Source organism: Hypanus sabinus, chromosome 1 (assembly GCF_030144855.1).
Source record: "Hypanus sabinus isolate sHypSab1 chromosome 1, sHypSab1.hap1, whole genome shotgun sequence".
Taxonomy (NCBI): Eukaryota; Metazoa; Chordata; class Chondrichthyes; order Myliobatiformes; family Dasyatidae; genus Hypanus; species Hypanus sabinus.
The window spans coordinates 127493081-127516558 of record NC_082706.1 but is presented as its reverse complement, the minus strand read 5'-3'; the positions used below and the strand labels follow the sequence as shown (position 1 = coordinate 127516558).

The 23478-nt window shown below is 40.5% G+C and overlaps 1 protein-coding gene across 10 annotated transcripts in view; it reads right to left on the bottom strand.

Moving 5' to 3' along the window:
• LOC132397357 (receptor-type tyrosine-protein phosphatase mu-like) overlaps positions 1-23478 on the bottom strand; it is a 981490-nt gene that overhangs the window by 476766 nt on the left and 481246 nt on the right. For 9 of the 10 annotated variants that reach the window (XM_059976027.1, XM_059976037.1, XM_059976052.1 and 6 more), the window contains exon 7: positions 12782-13075. The exons of the other annotated variant lie outside the window; for it this stretch is intronic. In XM_059976027.1, coding sequence (XP_059832010.1) covers positions 12782-13075 — 294 coding nt within the window. The remainder of the gene's footprint in view (positions 1-12781; positions 13076-23478) is intronic. 10 annotated transcript variants of the gene reach the window in all.

Here is a 23478-nt window from a genome sequence, read left to right as displayed (position 1 = left end):
CCTCCATTCAGGGCCCCAAACAGTCCCTCTAGCAGAGGCAACACTTTACCTGCAATTCTGTTGGGCTTGTTTATTGCATCTGGTGCATCTGTTTCTGCCTCCTCTGCATTGGTGAGGCCCAATGTAAATTAGAGGACCACTTTGTCGAATATCTCTGCTCCATCTGCTGAAGGTAGAACTTCACCTGGCCAACCGTTTTCATTCCTATTCCCATTCCTTTCTGACATGCAAGTTCAAGGCCTCCTCTTTTACCATGATGAGACCAGTCACAAGGTAGAGGAGCAACATTTCATATTCTGTCCAGGTACCCTCCAACCTGATTGCATGAACATGAATTTCTCCTTCAACAGTTTTTCCCCTCCCTCTTCCTTCTTCTTTTATTCCCCACTCTGGCCTCTCTCCTCTTCTGCTCATCTGCTTATCAACTCCCCCTAGTGACCCTCCTTCTTCCCTTTCTCCCATGGTTCATCCTCCTCAACCATCATGTTCCTTCTTCTCCAGCCCTTTATCTTTCCCACTTACCTGGCTTCACCCATCAATTTCCAGCTAGTCCTTTTCCCCTCCCCCCACCTTTTTATTCTGACACTTTCCCCCTTCCTTTCCAGTTCTGAAGAATGATCTTGGCCCAAATCGTTCATAGTTTATTCATTTCCATAGATGCTGCCTGACATGCTAAGTTCTTCTAGCATTTTGTGTGTGTTGCAATGTACATCTCATGTCTTTTCAATTAGATTATAGCAGACGGGAAAGTTGTCAATAATTTGGATGATGGAATTGATAGCTTTGTTGCAAAGTTTGCAAACGATATGAAGATAGATGGAGGGGCAGGTAGTTTTGAGGAAGTAGAGAGGCTACAGAAAGACTTAGACAAATTACAAGAACGGGCAAAAAAACATGGCAAGTGAATACAGTGTTGGAAAGTGTATGGTTATACACTCTGGTAGAAGAAATGAAATAGTTGATTATTTTCTCAATGGAAAGAAAATACAAAAACTGTGGCGCAAAGGGACTTGGGAGTTCTTGTGTCAGATTCCCAAAAGATTAATTTGTAGGTTGAGTCTGTGGTGAGAAAAGCAAATGCAAAGTGATCATTCATTTCAAGAGGATTAGAATATAAAAGCAAGGATGTAATGTTCAGACTTTATAAAGCACTGGTAAGGCCTCACTTGGAGTATTGTGAGCAGTTTGAGTCCCTTAACTTAGAAAGGCTGTGCTGAAACTGGAAAGGGTTCAAAGGAAGTTCATGAAAATAATTCCAGGATTGAATGGCATGTCATATGAAGATGGCTCTTGGTCTGTATTCACTGGAATTCAGAAGAATGAGAGGTGACCTAATTGAAGCATATCGAATGGTGAAAAGCCTTGATAATGTGGACAGACTGTTTCCTATGGTGGAAGACTCTAAGATCAGAGGACACGGCCTCAGAACAGAGGGGCATCCTTTCTGAAAAGAGATGAGGAGGAATTTCTTTATCCAGAGAGTGGCGAATCTGTGGAATTTATTGCCAAGGGCATCTATGGAGGCCAAGTCTTTATGTATACCTAAGGCAGAGATTAATTGATCCTTGATTGGTCAGGACATGGAGGGATTTGGGGAGAAGGCAGGAGATTAGAGTTGAGAGGAAAATTGGATCAGCCTTGTTGAAATAGTGGAGCAGTCTCATTGAGCCAAATGGTCTAATTCTGCTCCTATGTCTTAGAGTCTGAGACATTGAACAAAAAGCAGTACTTTGTCCCATGAATTTGTGATAGCCTCTTAACCTACTCTACCATCAATCTACTGCTTCCCTTCATATTTCTTTCAACAATGTACTGGCCTAAGAGTCTCTTTAATGTCCCTAATCTTTCTGCCTTTACCACCGACCCTGGCAAAATGTTCCACGCACCCATCAGTCTCTGTGTGAGTAACCTACCACTGACATCCCCATACATTCCCCCAATCATCTCTCGGATTAGCCTTTTCTGCTCTGCTTTCGTGGGAAAGGTATGACCTATAGAAAAGGGATGGGTTGCAATTGAATTCAATATGCAGGTTTGCTAGAGCTGTTGGGGAGCTCTCTCATATGCTTTCTCATAAGCAGAGAATGCACATTATGCCCTCTCACATTAGCTATTTCTGCCTCTGCACACACATATAGCAAAATGGAAATTGTACATTTAGCTTTATATTTCACCCTAAGATAGATTTTGTGCACTTTGCTTATTGTAAACTATTAATATCATTTGTCCACATTTTAAATTACATCCCAGTTTTAAAATTACTTTTTAAAAACTATAAATGATTAATTCCCAGACTGCCTACTTCCATTATCAGAAAGCAACATATGCCACTGAATTTGATATTAAAGGATGAAAAGACAATAAAACACATTAACACATTCGTGTCACAGCCTGTTATTATACATCTTCTGTCATTTGAAACCAATTTGGAGTAATTTCTTTGCATAACAATTATTCAGGGATATTTCAAGTAAAGGAGCAGAAGAGATACAGAGTAAATACCCATTTACTATCACTGTGCTTATTCTCTTTCAGCCACAAATGCTGTATTACCCAAGGACAGCTGAGAACTAATAGGATTATTAACTGTCCGATAGGTTACACTTGCAGCTTAAATGTAGCTTCCAGGGCCCTTGGGTGTGTAGTTTTAAATGTGCAATTATCACTGTAATTAAACAGGTGTAATGATTCTCATCGAAAACGACTACTGCAACAGATTCCACACAACTGCTATTGGAGATGGAGTATTCTATTTCTCCCTAACTTAATTGCTTCACCATTACCATATCAGCATCACACAGCCCCTTAAGCCAGTTATTAAATTGTCACTCACTGCATGATGACCGATATCTTCAACATAACTCAGGTTTCTAAACAAAAATAAAAACTGTAATGATGTGTAGCAAGCAATCTTCTTCCCATAACCTGAGGGTTTTTTTTTGGAACTTCGCTTTGCTCAATTTTACTACTTCTTGAAAGCTAACTTGTGAGGTTAATAACATGGCTCACATCATTACTGAGATAAAGCTGCCTTGACCACAAGGAGAAAATTCAGATGGCCAGTGCACTCCTCAATAAGATATAAAGATGGTAATAATAACAATGAAATTGTCAATCATTGCTGCCAATACTGTGCGAAACTGAGAATGATTTCTGGAATTTAAGTACTGGGTTGGAAGGGTCCAGGTTTGGTGAAGCACATTCCAGTGGCACTTCAAATAGAAGAAGTCATCAAATCTTCAGCCCACTGACTGCAGGCTGACCAGCAAACATCCATTTACACTCATTTTACAGTAATCCCATTTTATTCTCTCTATACTTACATCAACTTCCCTCACATCCTCCCACTAGCTTACAAGTTAGGAGCAATTTACAGTGGTCAGTTATCCTACAAGATCTATGAATTCTTTGGGATCTGTGAGGAAACCAGGTTATCTGGAGGTATCCTATATGGTCACAGAGAGAAACATGCAAACTCCACAAAGGCCTACCTGAAGTCAGGATTGAACCTAAGAACTTGAAGTTGTGAGGCAGCAGCCCTACCAGCTGCCACTGGGGGAGCAAAAATTAGACTGCACCAAGTTATCACACAGAAAGTGCTGGAGGAACTCAGCAGGCTAGGCAGCATCTAGGGAAAAGAGTGAACAGTCAACGTTTCAGACCAAGACCCTTCATCAGGAGTTCCTCTAGCATTTGTGTGCATTGCTTTGGATTTCCAGCATCTGCAGATTTTTTCGTGTTTGCTGCACTAAGTTAAGCATTGATTGTTCAAAGGATAGCAGTGTATGACATAAAACACTGAGGCATCATTGAGAATTCAGACCGTGTGCTATTCAAAGGGAATAACCTCCATTATTCTCCACTTATATTCTATAAGGCAGTACCAACATAAGAGTACAAAAGATTATATGCGGATATTAGCCACTGAGTATCACAAGAGGACCTGGCCACGAACATCAAACGGACAATACATTATAAAATGGATTGAGAACACAAGAGAGGGTGTAGCAAAGATTCTCTAAAACTTTGCCTGGGTTGGAACTTCATGAAGTCACAGAATTGTACACCATAGAAACAGGTCCTTTGGCCCTCAGCCGAATCTATGTAATCATCATTGCTTATCTATTCGAACGCCACTTGCCTATAATAATTCCATAGCTCCCGATGCCTCTTAATATTATTATAATGTTCCTTCCACCACCACCTCCTCTGACAGCTCATTCCAGACAACAACTACATTTTGTGTAAGAAATTTACATTTCAAATTGCCTTTAAACCTGATCTCTCTCAAAAAGCTACGCTCATTAGCAGAAGTAGACGCTGGCTATCTATCCTATCATAATTTTACATACTGTACATCTATCATGCTAGTCCTCAGCCTCATTTGTTCCAAGGAATAAAGACCCAGTCCACTCAATCTCTTCTCATAACTTAAATCCTCTAATCTAAACAAAACTTTTGTGAATTTTTCCTACAACTTTTCTAGCTTACTCACATTTGTCCTATGGTGTAGTATCCAAAGGTGTTTCAGTCACGAGGAGATATTAAATTGGCTGGATATGTTATCCTTAGAGCAGAGGGGTCCAAGGACAACCTGTTAAAAGTCTGCAAAATTATTTGGGAACGGATGGGTGGATAATGAGAAACTTCTCCCTGTTATGCTTGCATATATGTTGGGATAATAACATGTTTGTAAATGTTCAGTGGATTTCCAGTAATTTGTAGTTTAGCTACAAACCTGAGATGTCACAACAGCGTCAATCAAGACTGTCCTTGTTGTCTCACAGGCTATTCTTATGACAGACCGTTCCCTTACCTGTCCAGTTTGAACCAATTTTCAGCATAATGAAAGACCACAGAGCAAATTGGATTGGAAGCCGTGTGGATGAGTGTGTGCCTACAGAAACTTACTGTATATCCCCAGACCAAAAACCATGGATGAACTAGGAGGTTCATTGTCTACTGAGGGCTAGATCTGTGGCATTTAGGTTTGGCAACTCAGATCTGTACAAGAAAATCAGATACGGCTTACAGAGGGCAATTTCAAGAGTGAAGTAACAATTCCAAGCGAGGTTAGAGGCGACATTGGACAAAGGTCAACTCTGGCAAGGTTTGCAGGACATTACTTCCTACAAAGCAAAACCCAATAGCATGAATGTTTCACTACCAGACGAGCTCAATGCCTTCTATGCCTGGTTTGAAAGGGAGAATATAACTACAGCTGTGAAGATCCCTGCTTCACCTGGTGACACTGTGCTCTCTGTTTCAGAGGCTTTATCAGGCTGCCTTTCAGGAGAGTGAACCTTTGCAAAGCGGCAGCTCCAGATGCAGTATCTGGTAATGCTTGGAAAATCAACTGGCAACTGTATTCAAAGACATTTCCAACTCTCAGCACTGTCCAAGAGCTGCCTTGATGACTATCATCCAGTAGCACTCACATCTATGGTGATGAAATGCTTTGAGAGGTTGGTTATGTCCAGAATCGACTCCTGCCTCAGCAAGGATCTGGACCCAATGCAATTTGCCTAACGCCACAATAGGTCTATGCAGACACAATTTCAATGGCTTTTCACACAGCCTTAGATCATCTGGACAATACAAACACCCATGTCAGGATGCTGTTCATTGACTATAGCTCAGTGTTTAACAGTATAATTCCTACAGTCCTGATTGATAAGCTACAGAACCTGGGCCTCTGTACCTCCCTTGGTAACTGGAGGTCTAACTGGAAGTCCACAATATGTGCAGATTGGCAATAATATCTCCTCCTCAATGACATTCAACACTGGCACACCTCAGGGGTGTGTGCTTAAGCCCACTGCTCTACCCTCTGTACACCCATGACCGTGTGGCTAGGTACAGATCAAACACCTTCGATAACTTTGCTGATGATACAACCATTGTTGGTAGAATCTCAAATGGAGATGAGAGGGCATACAGGAGTAAGGTATACCAGCTAGTTGAGTGATAATGCAGCGACAATCTTGCACTCAACGTCAGTAAGAAGGAAGAGCTGATTGTCGACTTCAGAAAGGGAAGGACGAGAGGATCTAACCTGGTCCCAACATTTTGATGCAACTATAACGAAGGCAAGACAGTGGCTATATTTCATTAGGAGTTTGAGGTGATTTGGTTTATCACCTAAACCACTCAAAAACTTCTACAGACATATGGGGAAGAGCATTCTGACTGGCATCATCACTGTCTGTTATTTGGGGTGGGCGGAAGCAGTGCTATTGCACACGATCAAAAGAAGCCACAGAACTAGTCAGCTGATTCCTGAATGGACATTGAACCCATGAATCCTACCTTACTTTTATTATTTCTGCTTTTGCATTTTTTCAATGTAACTATTTAATATACATATACTTACTGTAACTGTTTTACTTATTTTTTTATATATATTATCATTAGCTGTGCTAAGGTAACAAATTGATGTTAAACCTGATTCTGATTCTGAGGTTCTTTGTTGGAGTGATTTGGTTACAGTTAGGTTAGTTACTTGCTCACATGCCTTTACTGCTAATTCTTTGTTATGAATATCTTATAAAATGGCTGTAACCACAAGATTTGTGTTATCTAGTTAAAACTGAGAAGGCAAAACTTTTCCTCTCAGAGATTTGAGAGCCTTTATACATATTTTCAATAAAGGGTGGCAGAAGCAGTTGCTGAATATTTTAAAACCGAGCTAGATTTAGCGCCTGCGAAATCTCCTGTGTTTAGGTTGGTTTTTCATAAGCAAGCGGGTGAAAGATTACCAGGCGTAGGCAGGAATGTGCAGCTGAGGTTACAGCCAGATGGTCATGTTCTCATTAGTTGGAGCAAGCTTGAAGAGCCAAGGAACCTACTCCTACTCTATTTGAATGATTTGTACATAATTAAACCAGGGAGTGTCAAGAAAAGATTCACATGGGATTGAGGGGCTTGAGTTAACTGGAAAGATTAAATTGGTTAGTTCTGTTTTCTTTGGAGTGAAGGAGGCTGAGAGGTGACATGATAGCGGTATGTAATTTGGGAAATGCAACACAACTAATAGTTGCTAGTTTGTTTGTCTTTAGTGCTGAAACTGCAAGCTCTTCTGCCGTAAATTCTTAGTGACTATAGTCAGTGACAACGTCGACAGCGCTTCTCCCTATCGATGCTGTGTTCCACCAGCATTTTGTGTGTGTTGTTGTTTGAATTTCCAGCATCTGCAGATTTCCTTGTGTTTACATCACCTTTTATATATTTTTAAAAAATATAGTCCCAATTTTCTCTCCACCCTCGAATCTGCTGACATAGTGTAGCCACTATGACAGTTCTCTCACCTTCTTGATGTTGAACAGGATCTGTAACTTATCTTCTCTCTGCAACATGACAAGATTATTGGGGAAACTCAACCAAACTATCAGCCATTTGTATGAACAGTGATTTGCACCTGTACCCAGGCAAACAAGGTCTCCCTGTAGCACCATTTGCTTACACACAGCTCCCCACAGTTTACACACTCACATTCCATTATCAATTTCAAGAAAGAACAGTCATCCTTGCATTAAGATAACACTGGCAGATGTTAAAGGACTATAGCAATGTCAACAATTCCTGCCAAGACTGCATGCCCGAGTCCCCTCCTTTACTCCCTTTGTACCCATGACTGTGCTGCCACACACAGCTCCAATCTTCTGATCAAATTTGCAGATGATATGACATAGGACGGCCTTCTAGTGGTGATGAGACAGCTGACAGAGGAGAGGCTGACATCCTGACACAATAGTGCCAAGATAGCAACCTCTCTCTCAACGTCTAAAAAACAATAGAGCTGATCATGGATTACAGGAGGAACAGAGACAGATTCCCCCTGATCAGCATCAATGGGACTGCAGTTGACAGGGTGAGTAGTTCCTCCATATACATATTACCGAAGGTCTCACCTGCACTGTACACATCGGCAATGTGGCCAAAAAAAGAACAGTGTCTCTTCCACCTCAGGTGACTGAAGAAATTTGGCATGAGCCCCCAAATCCTTAAGACTCTCCACACGGGCACCATTGAGAGCATTCTGCCTGGTATAGGAACTGCAGCAACCTTGATCTCTGGTCACCGCAGAGAGTGGTACGGACAGCCCAGCGCATCTGTAGATGCGAACCTCCCTCCACTGAGGACATTTACAGCAACAGGTGTGCAAAGAAGGCCTGGAAAATCATCAGGGACACCAGTCACCCCAACCGTAAACTGTTTAAGCTGCTTCCGCCTGGCAAACAATATCTCAGCATTAAAACCCTGACTGACAGGCTATGGGACAGCTTCTTTCTACAAGCCATTAGACTTATAAATTCACATGCCTGTACATTGTGATGGATCATAATGCAAAGATTTTTACTTCCTCATGTTGTGAGATGGATGTAAGATTTAAATAAATTCTAATTCAATAACACACCTCAGAAGCACCATGGTTTCATTAACTTTGTAGGGAATACTGCAGAATGGGACAACAAAGGGTCTCAGACCAAGACAAAGATTGGTTATTCCTCTCCATACATGGTGTTTGATCTGCTCAGTTCCTCCAGCATGTTTGGTTTGCTGGGGCAAAAGTTTTGCACTGTTTCTTCCTCTGTATATGCAGTGCCTTTTTAAAATCATGAATAATGTCCACTTTATAAATGGAGAGTGAAGGATCTTCTACTTTAGGTTATTACTGAATAAAAATAGTTAAAGCAGTGGTTCCAGACCACCAGGCCGCAAAACATGTGCTACCGGGCCGCAAGAAAACAATATGATTTGGTGACATGAAACGATATGAGTCAGCTGCACCTTTCCTCATTCCCTGTCACGCCCACTGTTGAACATGAACACACACACGGTCATCAGTCGCCTAAATGCAGTGATACTCTCGCGCCAGGGATCACTGGTTGGTCTCAGGTCATCACCGCCTTGCACGGCCGGCGGGAAGTGCCGTTGCTACTGGCCTGGAGCACGGACAGATGGGCGCTGCCTCTAAACCTCTTTAGCACACTGAATGTTCGTGGGGAACCCAGTGCTAAAATATTCGCAGACTACCTAATTCAGGCTCAGGGTTTCGTAATTAGCAGAGTAGCTACCTCGCTGCGATCGACTGAAAGTCATCCCTCGAGCCAAACTTTTGTCGGCCGATAGATCCTACCTACCTACCTACAAGGGAGGGGCGGTGGGTGCACGCCCTGTCACACTCCTTGCTCAGTCGGTCACTCTCTCTGGACTGCGACCACTGCGGCCCCAGTACGGGGACCTCCAGCCCTTACCTTGTCCTCTCACTGGTGTATTGAAATAATTTTATATGTTCATATGAGGAAAATATGCGCTGTGTGTTTAATATCCAAATGTTACTTAAAACGTTATGATGCTATTGACTTATAAGTGAGTTCTAATTGACTTATCACTATATTCATGCGAGGAAAATATGCGCTGTGTGTTTAATATTATATTTGTTAGGTAAACCCTTTTAGAAACGAAATTGAGTGTATTAGCCACTTATAAGTGACTTACAGCTGACTTATCAGCTATATTCTGGTTGTGATTAACACCCACCCCTCCCCCCACCCCCGTTGGCCGGTCCACAAGAATATTCTCAATATTAAAACCGTCTGTGGTGCAAAAAAGATTGATGACCCCTGAGTTAAAGAATAAAAATGAATTGATTACATACTATTTACCAGAGATTCACAGTAAAAATTAAACAAGTCTTGATTCTCAATTGGGTGGTACAGTATGTATTGCACCGTACTGCTGTCTCAAAAAAATCTAATTTCATGACATATGCTGAAGAAGTTTGACATGAGTCCCCAAATACTCAGGACTTTCTACAGGAGCACTATTGAGAGCACCCTGACTGGTTGTGTCAGTGCCCGGTACGGAGCACTGCAGAGAGTGGTGCAGCCAGCCCAGCACATCTGTGGATGTGAACTTTCCTCTATTAAGGACATTTACACCAGCAGCTGCATAAAAAGGGCCCAGGGATCATCAGGGACATCAGCCACCCCAACCACAAACTCTTTCCGTTGCTTCTGTCTGGCAAACGGTATCTCAGCATTAAGGCCAGGACCCACAGGCTCCAGGAAAGCGTCTCTCACCAGGCCATCAGATTTATCAATACACATTGATCTGACTGCATATTGGACTTGTACCTAACTGTACATACACATATACAAAAAATTACATATATAATCTTAATGTTGGTGGGCAATATCCTGCCACATGTTCCTGTCATATTGCCTGCAGATAGCAATGGAGACACAACATACAAATTTTTACTCCTTCATGTTGTGAGGTGAATGTAAGAAATAAAATTTTCTTGTCTATTGTCTATATGTGAGTGATGATAAACCTGATTCTGATATGGGACTCTATTGTGCACTGATATACGACGTGGGCACAGAGAGGGGAGGGAGCGAACACCAGAGAGACATTCTGTAATGACCAATAAACCAATTATTTACAATCAAATGACCTTGCCTGGTGTCTCAGGACTGGGTGTGTTTGCAGTTGTGCCACCATCTGCCCTGGCACTCCCCCTTTGCCGCCCATCCATACACCTCCCGTGGCTCTCCACTCTCGCTATTCCCAACATTCTTTGCACCGGCCAGATTACAAGCTCTCTCTCCAGTCCACCATGACAAATACAGTACTGTGCAAAAGTCATAGGCATACTAGCTTTATTTCTGTGCCCAGACTTTTGCAAGGAACTTGTGTAGCCATCATGTTGTGCCATATTGTATAAATAGATTCACAAATGTGTACATGAAACCAGAAGCAGACAACGTAATATTCTGTACATGGACCCATCCATTCAGTCAACACTGACTGAGCAATGCTGATAAATATACTCAGCTATATTGTGCCATATGCTATATGTAACCAGGTGACAATTGAATACCCTTTTTTTTATTGTTAAAGTGCACTTATATACTTACTTTGGTAATGCTAAAATAGATGCATGGGTGGAGTAGAATGAAGAGTTGCCATGTTCTAGAAAGGACGACGTTTGAATGCTTTTCCCAGGCTTGGTGAGGAAAGATTTCACGAGTAAGTTGATCAGTGCTGGATAGCGTAATTGGAAAGTTCCTTCATTAGCCTACTAGGTTAGTCTTTTTAGTAATTCAACTACAAGGCAATATATTATAAAAGTTTATTTGTCTTTCTTTATTGTTTCATGCCCGAATGTGAGTGTAACAGAGTAATGTGAATGTGTTAATCTCTGTTCACATTGCGTGAGCGAGGAGAACTCATTTCAAGGTCTAGCCTAAACGCGTTTGGAAGTTAAGCATGTGAGTACCAAATGTAAGCACATCTCTTCGTTGAGATGAGATGCATTTATTCATATTTTTGATGTTGTACATAAGGTACTGGGTTGGTGGGGATTCTAACATTCTTTGCATTTTTTTTAGGTTTTCCACTACCGTATTGGTTTTGTATATTTTGTTTCAGTTATTTTCATACTGCATATGTAACAAGGCTGTGGTCTGAAGTTAAGCTGAGATTGTAACAGCGGGAACTTTTAATTTATGTTGTCATTTTTATTTTGTTACCCTCTTTCTGCAATGAAACATCTAAAACAGATAAAAGTATTTAAGGCCCGTTGAAGTATTTGTTGTCCTGTGTGTATTGTTCCCCAGGCTACATATATATGGAGCCGAACACAGCAATACCATCCGTGTAGCAGAAAATGGTGGCGATAGAAGGTCAGGCATCAAAAAGGGGAACAATTTTTCATCAGAACCTGTTACTGCTTGACCTACAGAATATCTCCAACATTTTCTGTTTTCACTTCCGATTTATCACACCTCAACTTTTTTTTAAAATTTGTACAACATATTGTTTTGTGTTGCACATACAGATCGGTTTCTACAGAGCTCTTTTGCAGTGCTATCTGTTCAGAACAGCAATATACTGTATTTGTCAAACCATCCATGTTATACAATATTCTCACAGTGTATGTCTGACAAAGGGCATCTGCCAATGAAAAAATGGATGATCAGAATCTCTTTTCAACTAAATTTCTGTTCAATGTCTTACGTATTCCAATAATGATGCTGATATGTGACAAAATTCAGAGCCTGTTACTTTTGTTTGATTAAATTTCTAGAAATCGCATTAGCCCAGCTGTAGTGATACCATCTTCACCATTACCACCTAGCATCAGCCAGTTTACTATTTAATTAGCCCTTAGCCTCACGTCCTACTGCACCAGGCATTGTCTTAAATCCCGAGCACCGGTGATCTGAGGCAAGTATGTGTGGAATATTCGAGGAGGAAACAACTGAGCAAGGTTAACCAAACAAAAGGCTCAAGCATCTGTTGCCACAATATTAAGCAATCACCCATATAACTCAGAAAGAAACACCTATGTGAAATTAATAACTGGTAGATCCACATTAATCCCTTGAACGATGGCACAGCCAAGGGGGGTAAACTTTATAAGTAGAAGTAAAGTGAAACTAAAACTTTTCTACTCTAGAGATCAACTTAAGTATTTATGCATTAACAATGAGCTCTGTATGTCCTTTATTCTTTTTCCACCACTTCTCATACTAACAGTTATATTCTTGAAAACTAAGCATGGCATAATCCAAAGATAGCTATATTGTTCTCTTAAGTATCCTTAAGCCTTCCAGTGGAGTAGGCTCCAGCTCCATTCTCGTCGATTATTATCCACAAAGAATACCTCTACCATCCCACCTTGATTTACTTGCCAATGTAGTTCTCAACAGTTCGCTAGCAATTTTTCCACAACAAACAATACCATTTCACTAATTTTCCCAGGATTTACCTCCACACTTAGTTTTCATTCTGAGGGCAGGGCCAGGAGCTCCCCTTCCCCCTTCTCCAGGTCGGGTGAGGAGGACTCGGATTTCATACTCGGTGTCAGGATCCAGGTGGCCAATTTTGTACTGATGGCTGTCCACTGGCTGTATGTCCGCCCAGCTCCCAGATGTGCTGCGGTAATCAATGTCACGTTGGATGATAGGCCCGTCCCCACTGATGGAGTTTGCGTTAAGCTGGATCCACAGGTACGTAGCACCAACAGAATTAATCTGAGGTGGGGCAATCGGAGTAGGTGGATCTGAGAAATCAAGGTTTAACAATATTAATTTATACCCATATAACTCACATGAAAGCACCCATAGATGGCAGATTTCCATAATCCTTTGGGCAATGGCACATCTCTAAGACATAGTAAACCTTAAAAGAAAAATTTAAAGTGGAAATCAAGTATTTTTTCTTCTTTCAAATAAGAGATAATTAATTTAAATGTTGATCCATTAACAATGAAGTCTTCAGGTCCTTTATATCTCATGCAAATAATCATACTCTTTAAAAATTACGCAGTGCCTGATCCTCATGGGTTTACTATTCCCTTAATTACATTTAAGCCTTCTAATATGGTGGGGTCCTACCCCATCCTATCAATTTCATAACTTAAATAAAGCCACTCATACTTGTCCATTGTTATTCACAAACAATACCTGTGAGTTGCTTGCTAACATAGTCCTTAGCAGTTCTGTAGAAATCCTACCTACAGTAGAACTTACATGTCAATATACATGTCAACATATAAGAAACGTGGAGGTATCAGTGTATATGGATGACAGTTTACAAAAATGACTAACTTGATAATGGGAAAATCAGTTTATTATTGTCAAGACTGAAAAACTTTGCTTTACATGCCATCCATGCAGATCATTTCATTAGCAGAGTGAATGTAATACAAGAGAAAATAATAACAGTTATTGTAATAACTGTAATAATGTTACAGTTAAGGAGAAAGTGCAGTGCAGGTAGACAATAAGGTGCAGGCCATAATGAGGTAGATTGTGAGGTCAACATCCATTTGGTTGTACTAGGAAACTGTTCAATAATTTTGTATCAGTGGGGTAGGAGCTGCCTTCATGTCCAATGGGATGGGATAGACAAGAAAATTTTATTTTGATTGTTGCTTAACTAAGACACCAAGAAATGCAGATGGAATCCATGGAGGAGAGGCCAGTTTTCATTTGTGCTGAACTGTGTTAGTAAATATGCAGTGTCTTGCAGTCTCAGGCAGACGAGCTACCAAACAAAGCTGTGATATATCTGGATAGAATGCTCTCTGTGGTACATCAATATGGTACATTGTAACTGCTACTATGCAATATAACACTGACTTGTTTGAAAGGAAAACCAAAACAAAATGGATGTAAAGCAACAAAGCTTCAAATAAGAAAACTGCAGATTCAAGTCCTATGTGGAACCAGAGTATATAGTTTAGATGAACATATCATTATTATTCATGACCTAAGTACTAAGTTTTAAATACAATAGTAAGCCAAGCAAGACAAAACAAATGCATTCCATTAAAGAACAGATTTGAGGTGTTGTAGATTTCAGATTCAAATTTGGGAATTCAAAACGAGACAACTTGCAAAACGAAAGGAAAGCCTTAAGACCAACAACTCTCCCAGAACCAGAAAAAGGAATCTCAGCATCTTCTCCATCATTTGTTCCCAGCAATGTGGAGAGGCTCAGCAGAGATCTCCCAATGGACAAAGATTGGCGTTGATAGTCATTTGAACAGGGACAGCCATGCTCACACTAGTTTGAACCTACCATGGATTTGGGGACAGATTTCCTAGCCTGACGGTTGGGAAGTCCATGAAAGATTATCTCATTTGCCTTCTTTAGACATTACTACAGCAACACAGGGACAACCAACAGGACAAGACCTTTACCATTTTAGGGATGTAGCATTTATGTAGGAACACTAGAACAAGTTTACCACTGTTTTTTTTGGTTGAAGTTCTGCCATTTATCTCTCAGAAGGATTGCTCTATTGAACTACAAGTTTTAAATTTCACTATAGCAGATGTGGAAGTTAAATTCCAGCAATTAGATAAATATGAAATAGCAATGGCAACCATCAAACCACAGGACTGTGGTTAAAAAGCCTTCTGGTACACCAGTGTCTGTCAAGTGAAGAACCCTGGCTGACCTACATATAACCAAGAGCCACAGCAATGTGATTGGTTTGTAACAGCCCACAAAAGAATCAGTTAGGAAAGATTGGGATGGGCAACAGCCATTACTGGTGAGACTCATGACCTGTGAATGAATGTAAAACAAAATAATGGGAATGGATAACCCCCAAACTGTTCAAGAGACAAAAATAAAAATGTAGAACTTGGGAGCAGGAGTCAAGAGGAAGAAAACCTGAATTTAAGTCTGCTCACATCCAGCACTGGAAAGCGAAGCCTTTCCAATATTCTTACTTTAACATAATAAATATTTTAACCTTTGTTTTCAATAACATCTAATTATATCCCAATGCAACAATGGAAACTTCAATCCCAACTACTGGGAACCTTTAACTACAATAAAATTAGAAGAGAATCTATGCATAGTTCTGATAATAAGATAGATCAATAAAAAAAAACTATGGTATTATTAATCACAAATGGTAAGCCAGTCAGAGTTTCCTTTAATAACCATCATCCAGTTGAAGGGTTCCTTTGACTTTAAATTAATGTTATTTCAAAGCATAATAATCTGAATTTGACTCTAATACCAAAGTGCAGCAAAAAAACATGGGACATGCAGTCTTAGCAACTGCAAGGTATAATGAGTGAAAACAAGAGTTACTCTAACAAAATTTAGCCCTGAAATAACGTTTTTTTTGAAATATAAGGGACAAATAGCTTTGGGCACAGAGCATAAATTGAAAGCACATCAAATAACTGCCTATTTCCTGATCATTCAACAATCATATACATTTTATTACATCTAGATAGTGCAGAGAATTGCTTTCTCAACCAAAAACTGTGGTGTTAGACCACCTCTTAAGATGCAAATTAGGTCCCACAGAAAAGCCTGCAGAGCCTTAACACTTCTATCAATTAATCCTCATTTTAACAGTGATTTGAAATAGACTGTGCTTTATTAGTTTCTATCCCCAGAGGGTTAGGCTTTGATTTGTACCGCAGTCCACTTGCAATGAAGACAATGAACATTCTTCCTCCACAGGAGCTTGCTGCCCATACATGTGTAAGCCTTGCTTTGCTCTGAAGTCCTAGCCACTGAGCAGAGAAAATAGAACAGCTAGCAGTGGCTGGCACTCAACTGCTTAATACCAGTGCTTTTAATTATAATCTAAATGCAACATCTCCTCTCCAGATTGCAAAGAGTACCTTCTAACAATGCAGCTTAAAAATTTTAACGAGACCTGCAAAAAAAGGTGCAGTTGATAAAAATCAGTTATTACTTCTCCTTACCCGCCTTGTTGAATTCAGCACTTTAATAGAAGAGAGAATTTGAAATAATTACTTTTTTTTTTCAAGTTTTGCACCATAAATGTAGAAAGTCACTGATTTATTCTCCATGGGCAATGTACTCAAGTCAAACTTTATTAAAAATAGAAGGAAGAATTCTGGAACTGTAATGCAACATTGGCCTAAAAATTCTCATCACTAAAATATAACTTTGTTTAAATGTGGTGATAATATGTTTTTAATTTCCCAGTCGCTCAGGATAATGTAACCCATGTTATATGTTCATGCTCTAATGCTAATTATAGTGTTTCTGTGCCTCAAAAGTAAATGGTTTGGAGGGGAACATTACTGGTCGCGCAGCTGATTTCTCTGCATAAAGACCGGATTGTATATAAAATGTATTTCTTCATCCCAAGTACATTTTGGTAGTTCACATGGGACAAAATGATCTTAGCTATTAAATGATCTAACTCCCCACTTGAAGGAACCTACATGTCTATGCAAGAGCAAGAATAATTAGATATTCCAGGCTAGTAAGTGTTGGTACATGCTCAGATGAGGAGAATAGAAAGCATCAGTACTTGGAAAGGGGTAATGGAAAGGGCAAAATAAGTGATAACTAAGCATGATGGAACACCAAGTAAGACTAAAATTGAAAGTGGAAGCCAGTATGAAGAAGCCTCAAAAGGTTCAGTCCTGGGATGACAGGGTTTTCTTCTCAAAGAGGCAAGGCAGTCTGAATCTGTATACCTTGATGTTTTGAAGCATGAGGTGTGAAATTATTCAAATCTAGGAGATCCTAACAGGGTTTAACAGGAGAGATATTGATATGTATTCACAAGTGAGAACATAGACACAAATTAAAGGGCTAGTCATTCAAAACTAAGATGTGAAGGAATTTCTTCTCTCAAAACGTAGTGAATCACTGGAAATCTCTGCCACAGAGGATGGGTGGAGGACAGATTATTAGAAATCATTAAGATGGAATTAGATTAATATTTGAAATTGAGGGTAATGGGGAGCCTGATATAGATCAGGCCACATAAAGCACCAATGTCATATTGAATGGTGATGCAGGCTCAAGGAGTCTGGTGGTCTACCTTTGCTCCTACTTTCTTGTGTTCTTGTGTGCTAGGTTAAGTCCAGGATCCAAGGATATTCAGATTCAAGGTTCAAAGCAAATTTATTATCAAGGTTCATACGTGTGTGTCACCATTGGCAATCCTGAGATTCATTTTCTTTTGGATATACTCACTAAGTCCAAGAACCATAACAGAAAGACTGCACTCAACAAGACAGACAATCAATGTGCAAAAGACAACAAACTGTGTAAATACAAAAAAATGGAGTAATAATAAATAAATAAGCAATAAATAATGAGAACATGTGACGAAGAGTCTTTGAAAGTGAGTCCATAGGTTGTGGGACCAGTTCAGTGAAGGGGCGAGTGAAGTTGAGTGAAGTTATCTCCACTTGTTCAAGATCTTGATGGCTGAGGGATAATAACTGTTCCTGAACCTGGTAGTGTGAGTCCTGAAGCTGTGAGTCCTCCCTCTTCATGGCACCAGTGAGAAAGGAATACGGCCTGAGTGGTGGGGGATGATGGATCTTGCTTTCCAGCTACAGCGTTTTATGTAGATGTGCTCGATGATAGGGAGGGCTTTATCTGTGGTGGACTGATCTGTATCCACTAAATTTTGTTGAATTTCCCATTCAAGGGCATTTGTATTTCTATACCAGGCCATGATACAACCAGTCAATATACTCTCTGCGACACACTTACAGACATTCATCAAAGATGTAGATGTCATACTGAATCTTCACAAACTTCTAAGGAAATAGAGGTGATACCATGTTTTCTTTATAATTCCACTACGTGCTGGGCCCAGGATAAGTCCTTCTTGATGAATCATAATTCTTAATGAATTAGCAATATTACTAACACTATCACTCTAACATAGTTTTATCTGTTGTTTACACTAATATATGTATAAATCAGGTGTGAAGAATTGTAACACATGAAATGAAGTACTTATGAGTTCTGAGTCAATAGGTTAACTTGCCCAAATATATACACTCACACCATGCAATCTCTACTCCTTCTAATGTACTAAAAACGTTGTATAGCAACTAGTGAATTGGAAGGACTTGGTCATTGGGAGAATCTAGATCCAGAGGGCACAGCCACAGAATAGTATAGCCACATGATCATGAATCTGTGGAATTCATTGCCTCAGATGGCTGTGGAGGCTAGTCATTGGTATTTTTAAAGCAGAGGTTGTTAGGTGCTTAATTAACAAGGGTGTTAAAAGTTACAGGATGAAGGCAGGAGAAAGTAGTGCAGAAGGAAAATACAGATAGCAAATTCTGAAACCTAACTGAAGAGGCTCTGTAACTTGCACATAAACAATTGTGTGTACTTAGCCTTGCTATTTTGACAGAAAATTCAGGCGCAGGTTAAACTTGCTCCAGTGAACAAAAAAAAAATAAGAAGCAAGCTGGTTAGTGAAAATCATACTGCTAAAGTTACCAGGAATGTTGATGAAGGCGAAGCAGAAGATGTTGTCTACATGGACTTTAGCAAGACCTTTGACAAGGTCCTGCATGGGAGGTTGGTCAAGAAAGTTAAATCACTTTGCATTCTAGATCAAGTAGTAACTAAATTAGACATTAGCTTTCCTGGAGAAGCCAGACAGTTTTGTAGATGGTTGCCTCTCTGCCTGGAGGCCTGTCACTAGTAGTGTGCTATAGGGATCAGTGCTAGTTCTGTTGCTGATTGCCATTTATATCAATGATGTGGTAAACTGGATCTACAAATTTGCTCATGACAATATGGGGGGGGGGGGGGGGTGTAGTGGACAGTGAGGAAGACTACCAAAGCTTGCAGTGGGAATAATGATCCATAATTCCTTGAAACTGGTGTCACAGGGAAATACATAAATTAATGTATTGAGTACAGCAGTTGGGATGTTATGTTGAAATTGTGTAAGATGTTGGTGAAGGCTAACTTGGAGTATTTTGTTCAGATTTGGTCAATTACCTGGAGGAAAGATTAAGTAAATAAGATTGAAAAAGTGCAGAGAATATTTACAAGGATGTTGCCAGACTTGAGGGTCTGCGTTATAGGGAAATGTTGAACATGTTTGGTCTTTAATCCCTAGAATGTAAAAGATTTTGGGGAAATTTGATAGAGGTATAGAAAATTATAAGGGATATAGATAGGGTAAATGCAAGTAGGCTTTTTCCACTAATGTTGCGTGAGACTACAACTAGAGGTCTTAGGTTAAGGGTGAAGGATGAAATATTTAAGAGGAACATGAGGGGGAACTTCTTCACTCAGAAGATAGTTTGAGTGTGGAACTTGCAGCCAGAACAAGTGGTGGAAGCAGAGTCGATTTCAACATATAGTAGAAATTTGGGTAGGTACATGGCTAGGAGGGGAATGTAGGGCTATGGTCCAGGTGCAGGTCAATGGGACTATACGGATTAATGGTTCCGCATGGACTAGATGTGTAGAAGGGCCTGTTTCTGTGCTGTTATGTTCTCTGCCTTTGTGACTCTAAAATGGAATCATCTGGTCACTAGAGGGCAGCAATAAGCAAAAATAGTTCCCATGACAACTACAAATGCATGTTTTAAGAAGACTCGTTGATAAATGTTTATAAAATTTCGATGTTGATTCATAAGCCAGGCATTCTAAAGAGGACATAGAACAGTACAGTCCTTTTGGCCCACGACATCGAGCCAACCTTTTAGCCTACTCCAGGATCAATATAGTGATTCCCTCTTACATAGCCCTCCATTTTTTTTCATCCATGTGCTTATCCAAGAGTCTGTTAATTGTCTCTAATGTATCTTCCTCTCCACACCTGGCAGTACATTCCACGCACCCACCATTCTCTGTGTGAAAAACTGACCTCTGACATAGCAGTTAGCTTGATGGTATTACCACTTGGGACATTCCAGAGTTTGGAATTCAATTCTGGCACCGTTCTGTAAGGAGTCTCCATACTTCCTCCCCATGGAATGTGTGGGTTTTCCTGGAGTCGTCTGGTATCCTCCCACAGTCCAAAGATGTACTGGATAGGTTAACTGGTTGCTGTAATTTGTCCCATGATTTGGTTTGGGTTAATAGTGTTTATCAAAGGTTGCTGGGATAGCATAGCTTGAAGGGCCAGAAGGGTCAACTCCACGGTGTATCACTAAATAAAATAAATACCTCCTTCAATCACCTTAAAATTATGACCTCTCATATTAGCCATTCTGCCCTTGGCAAAAGGTGCTGGCTGTCAACTCTGTGTATGCCTCTGATCATCTTATACACTGCTCACCCTCCTCATTCTAAAATGAAAAGTCCAAGCTCACTCAGTCATTCCTCATAAGACAAAATCTCTAATCAAAGAAGCATCCTGGCAAATCTCCTCTCCACCCTCTCTAAAGCTTCTCCATCCTTCCTATAATGAGGCGACCAGAAATGAACACAATGCTCCAAATGGGGTCTAACCAATTTTAGAGAGCTGCAATGTTACCTCGCAGTTATTGAAATAAATATTGTGGATCTTCTTACCTTTTGGCTTTGCCAGAAGGGTTGGGAAATGCTCATGAGCTGTGTATTGTATACGTTGAACATAGAACAACACAGAATGCCCTTTAACAGAAAATGCTGTTCACCAAAGCAAGTGGTCCAAATCATCTGGCAGAATGTCGTATTGCCAGATCTAACCAATGAGCACCAAGACTTCAATATGCTGGTGGTATGAAGTACCTTCCTCTACAGATGACATATGTTGCTGTCGGGAGATGGTCACCCACCTCTTTGCAGACTATGGGTTTGCTAAGAGAGTGTGGAGGAGGAATCAAGCATCTGTGTTCCAGTTCAACCCCAGCAGCTGTGTAACAGCCTGATCTTCAGGCTGTTCCCAGGGACACACAATGAGACATCAGCTCAGTGAAGAACGCTCCTTGGCCTGCCCAAAACCAGGATGCTGGTGTATGTACTGAAAGGCACAGGGAAGCTCAATGCAGCCAATGCTAAGGAATTTCCCAAATCTTTGTCTTATTTCTTCGACCAATAAAGATGAGCATGCAATAGGCCTTTTTACGTCCCTGTCAACCTGTGTAGTCACTTTCAGGGATCTATGCACAAGCTCCAAGACCTCTCTGCACATCAACATGCCATTAATAGTGTATTCTCCCTTTACATTTGCAACACCTCACATTTGGCTGGGTTAAACTCTAACTGCTGTTCTCCATCAATAACAGCAAATGATGTATATCCTGCTGTCTCTTTTGCCAGTTTTCTACTCTATTCACAGCACCAGTCTGGATCCCTGCTGAACATCACCAGTCACAAGACTCCACCCAGAGTAAGCCCCATTGATCACTACCCTGTGTCTTCTACATGCATGCCAAGTTTGAATCCAAATGGCCATTGCACCAGAGATCCCATGCATCTTAGTTCTGGATAAGCCTCTCATGAGAGTCCTCAATACATTCTTGTGCAACTGGATCCTTAATTTTCCTACTTACAGACCCCAATCAGTTCTCATTGGCACGACATCTCCTTGACAACCTCCATCAGCACAGATGCACCACAAGGCCTCCTGCTCTAATCACTTTACACTTATGACTGTGTGGCTAAGTACAGCTTCAATACCACACTTAAGTTTGCTGATGACACCACCGTTGTAGGTCCAAATCAGCTCATGGAGGGAGTTTGAATATCTCGCAGAATGATGCCACCACAACTCACTCAACATTAGCAAAACCAAAGAGCTAATTATTGACAACAGGAGCAGGAAACTGGAGATCTATGAGCCAGTCTCCATCAGAGGATCAAAGGTGGAAGGTCAGTAACATTAAAATCCTTGGTATTATCATTTCAAAGAATCTGTCTTGGGGCCAGCACATAAGTGCCATTCCAAAGCAGGCACAAAGCTGCCTCTACTTTTTTAGAAGGTTGCAGATATTTGGCATGTCATCTAAAATTTTGAATAACTTCTATATATACACGGTGGAAAGTATACTGACGTTGTATCACTAGCTGATATGGAAACAGAAAAGCATAAAAACGGTGATGGATACAGCTCAGTCCATCACTGGTAAAGATATTGAGCATATCTATGAGGAGTGCTGTCGCAGGAAAGTAGCTTCCATTATCAAGGACCCCCACCATTCAGCCATGTTGTCACTCATCACTGCCATTAGGAAGGAGTTGCAGGAGCCTTAGATCCTACACCACCAGGTTGAGGAACAGTTATTACCCATCAACCATCAGGCTCCTAAACCAGAGTGGAAAACTTCACTCACCCATCACTGAGCTGATTCCACAAACTATAGACTCTCGTTCAAGGACTCCACAACTCATGTCCTCAATATAGAAATCTTTAGCACATTACAGGCCCTTCAGCCCACAATGTTCTGCTGCCCATGTAACCTCCTCTGGAAATGGCTTCGAACTTCCTTACTGCATAGTCCTCTATTTTTCTAAGCTCCATGTACCTATCTAAGAGTCTCTTAAAACACCCTCTTGTATCCGCCTCTACCACCGTTGCCAGTAGTGCATTCCATGCACCCACCATTCCCTGTGTGAAATATTTAGCCGACGTCACCACTGTACCTACTTCCAAGCACCCTATAACTATGCCCTCTTGTGTTAGCCATTCCAGCCCTCGGAAAAAGCCTCTGACTATCCACATGATCAATTCCTCTCATCACCTTATACATTTTCATCAGGTCACCTCTCATCCTCCATCGCTCAATTTATCTGTTATTATTATTTTTCTCTTTGTATTTGCATAACTTGTTAACTTTTGCATATGGGTTGTTTGTCCATCTTTGTGTATAATCTTTGTGATTCTATTGTGTTTCTTTGTATTTACTGTGAATAAACTGTGAATGACCACAAGAAAATGAATCTCAGGGTAGCATATGGTGACATATATGTACTTTGATAATAAATTTCTTTGAACTTGTCAAAATGCCTTATCCATGTGGACAAACATTTACAATACTCCCTTCAGCAATCACCTCTGTCACCTCCTTGAAAATTTTTATCAAGTTAGTCAGTCATGACTCGCTCTTCACAGAGCTTTCCTGATTGTCACTAATTAGACAACAGTTTTCCATATGCTCATAAATCTTTTTCCTAAGAACTCTCTCCAGTACCTCCCCTACCACTGATGTGAGACTCACTAGTCTATCATTTCCAGGATTACTTCTATTC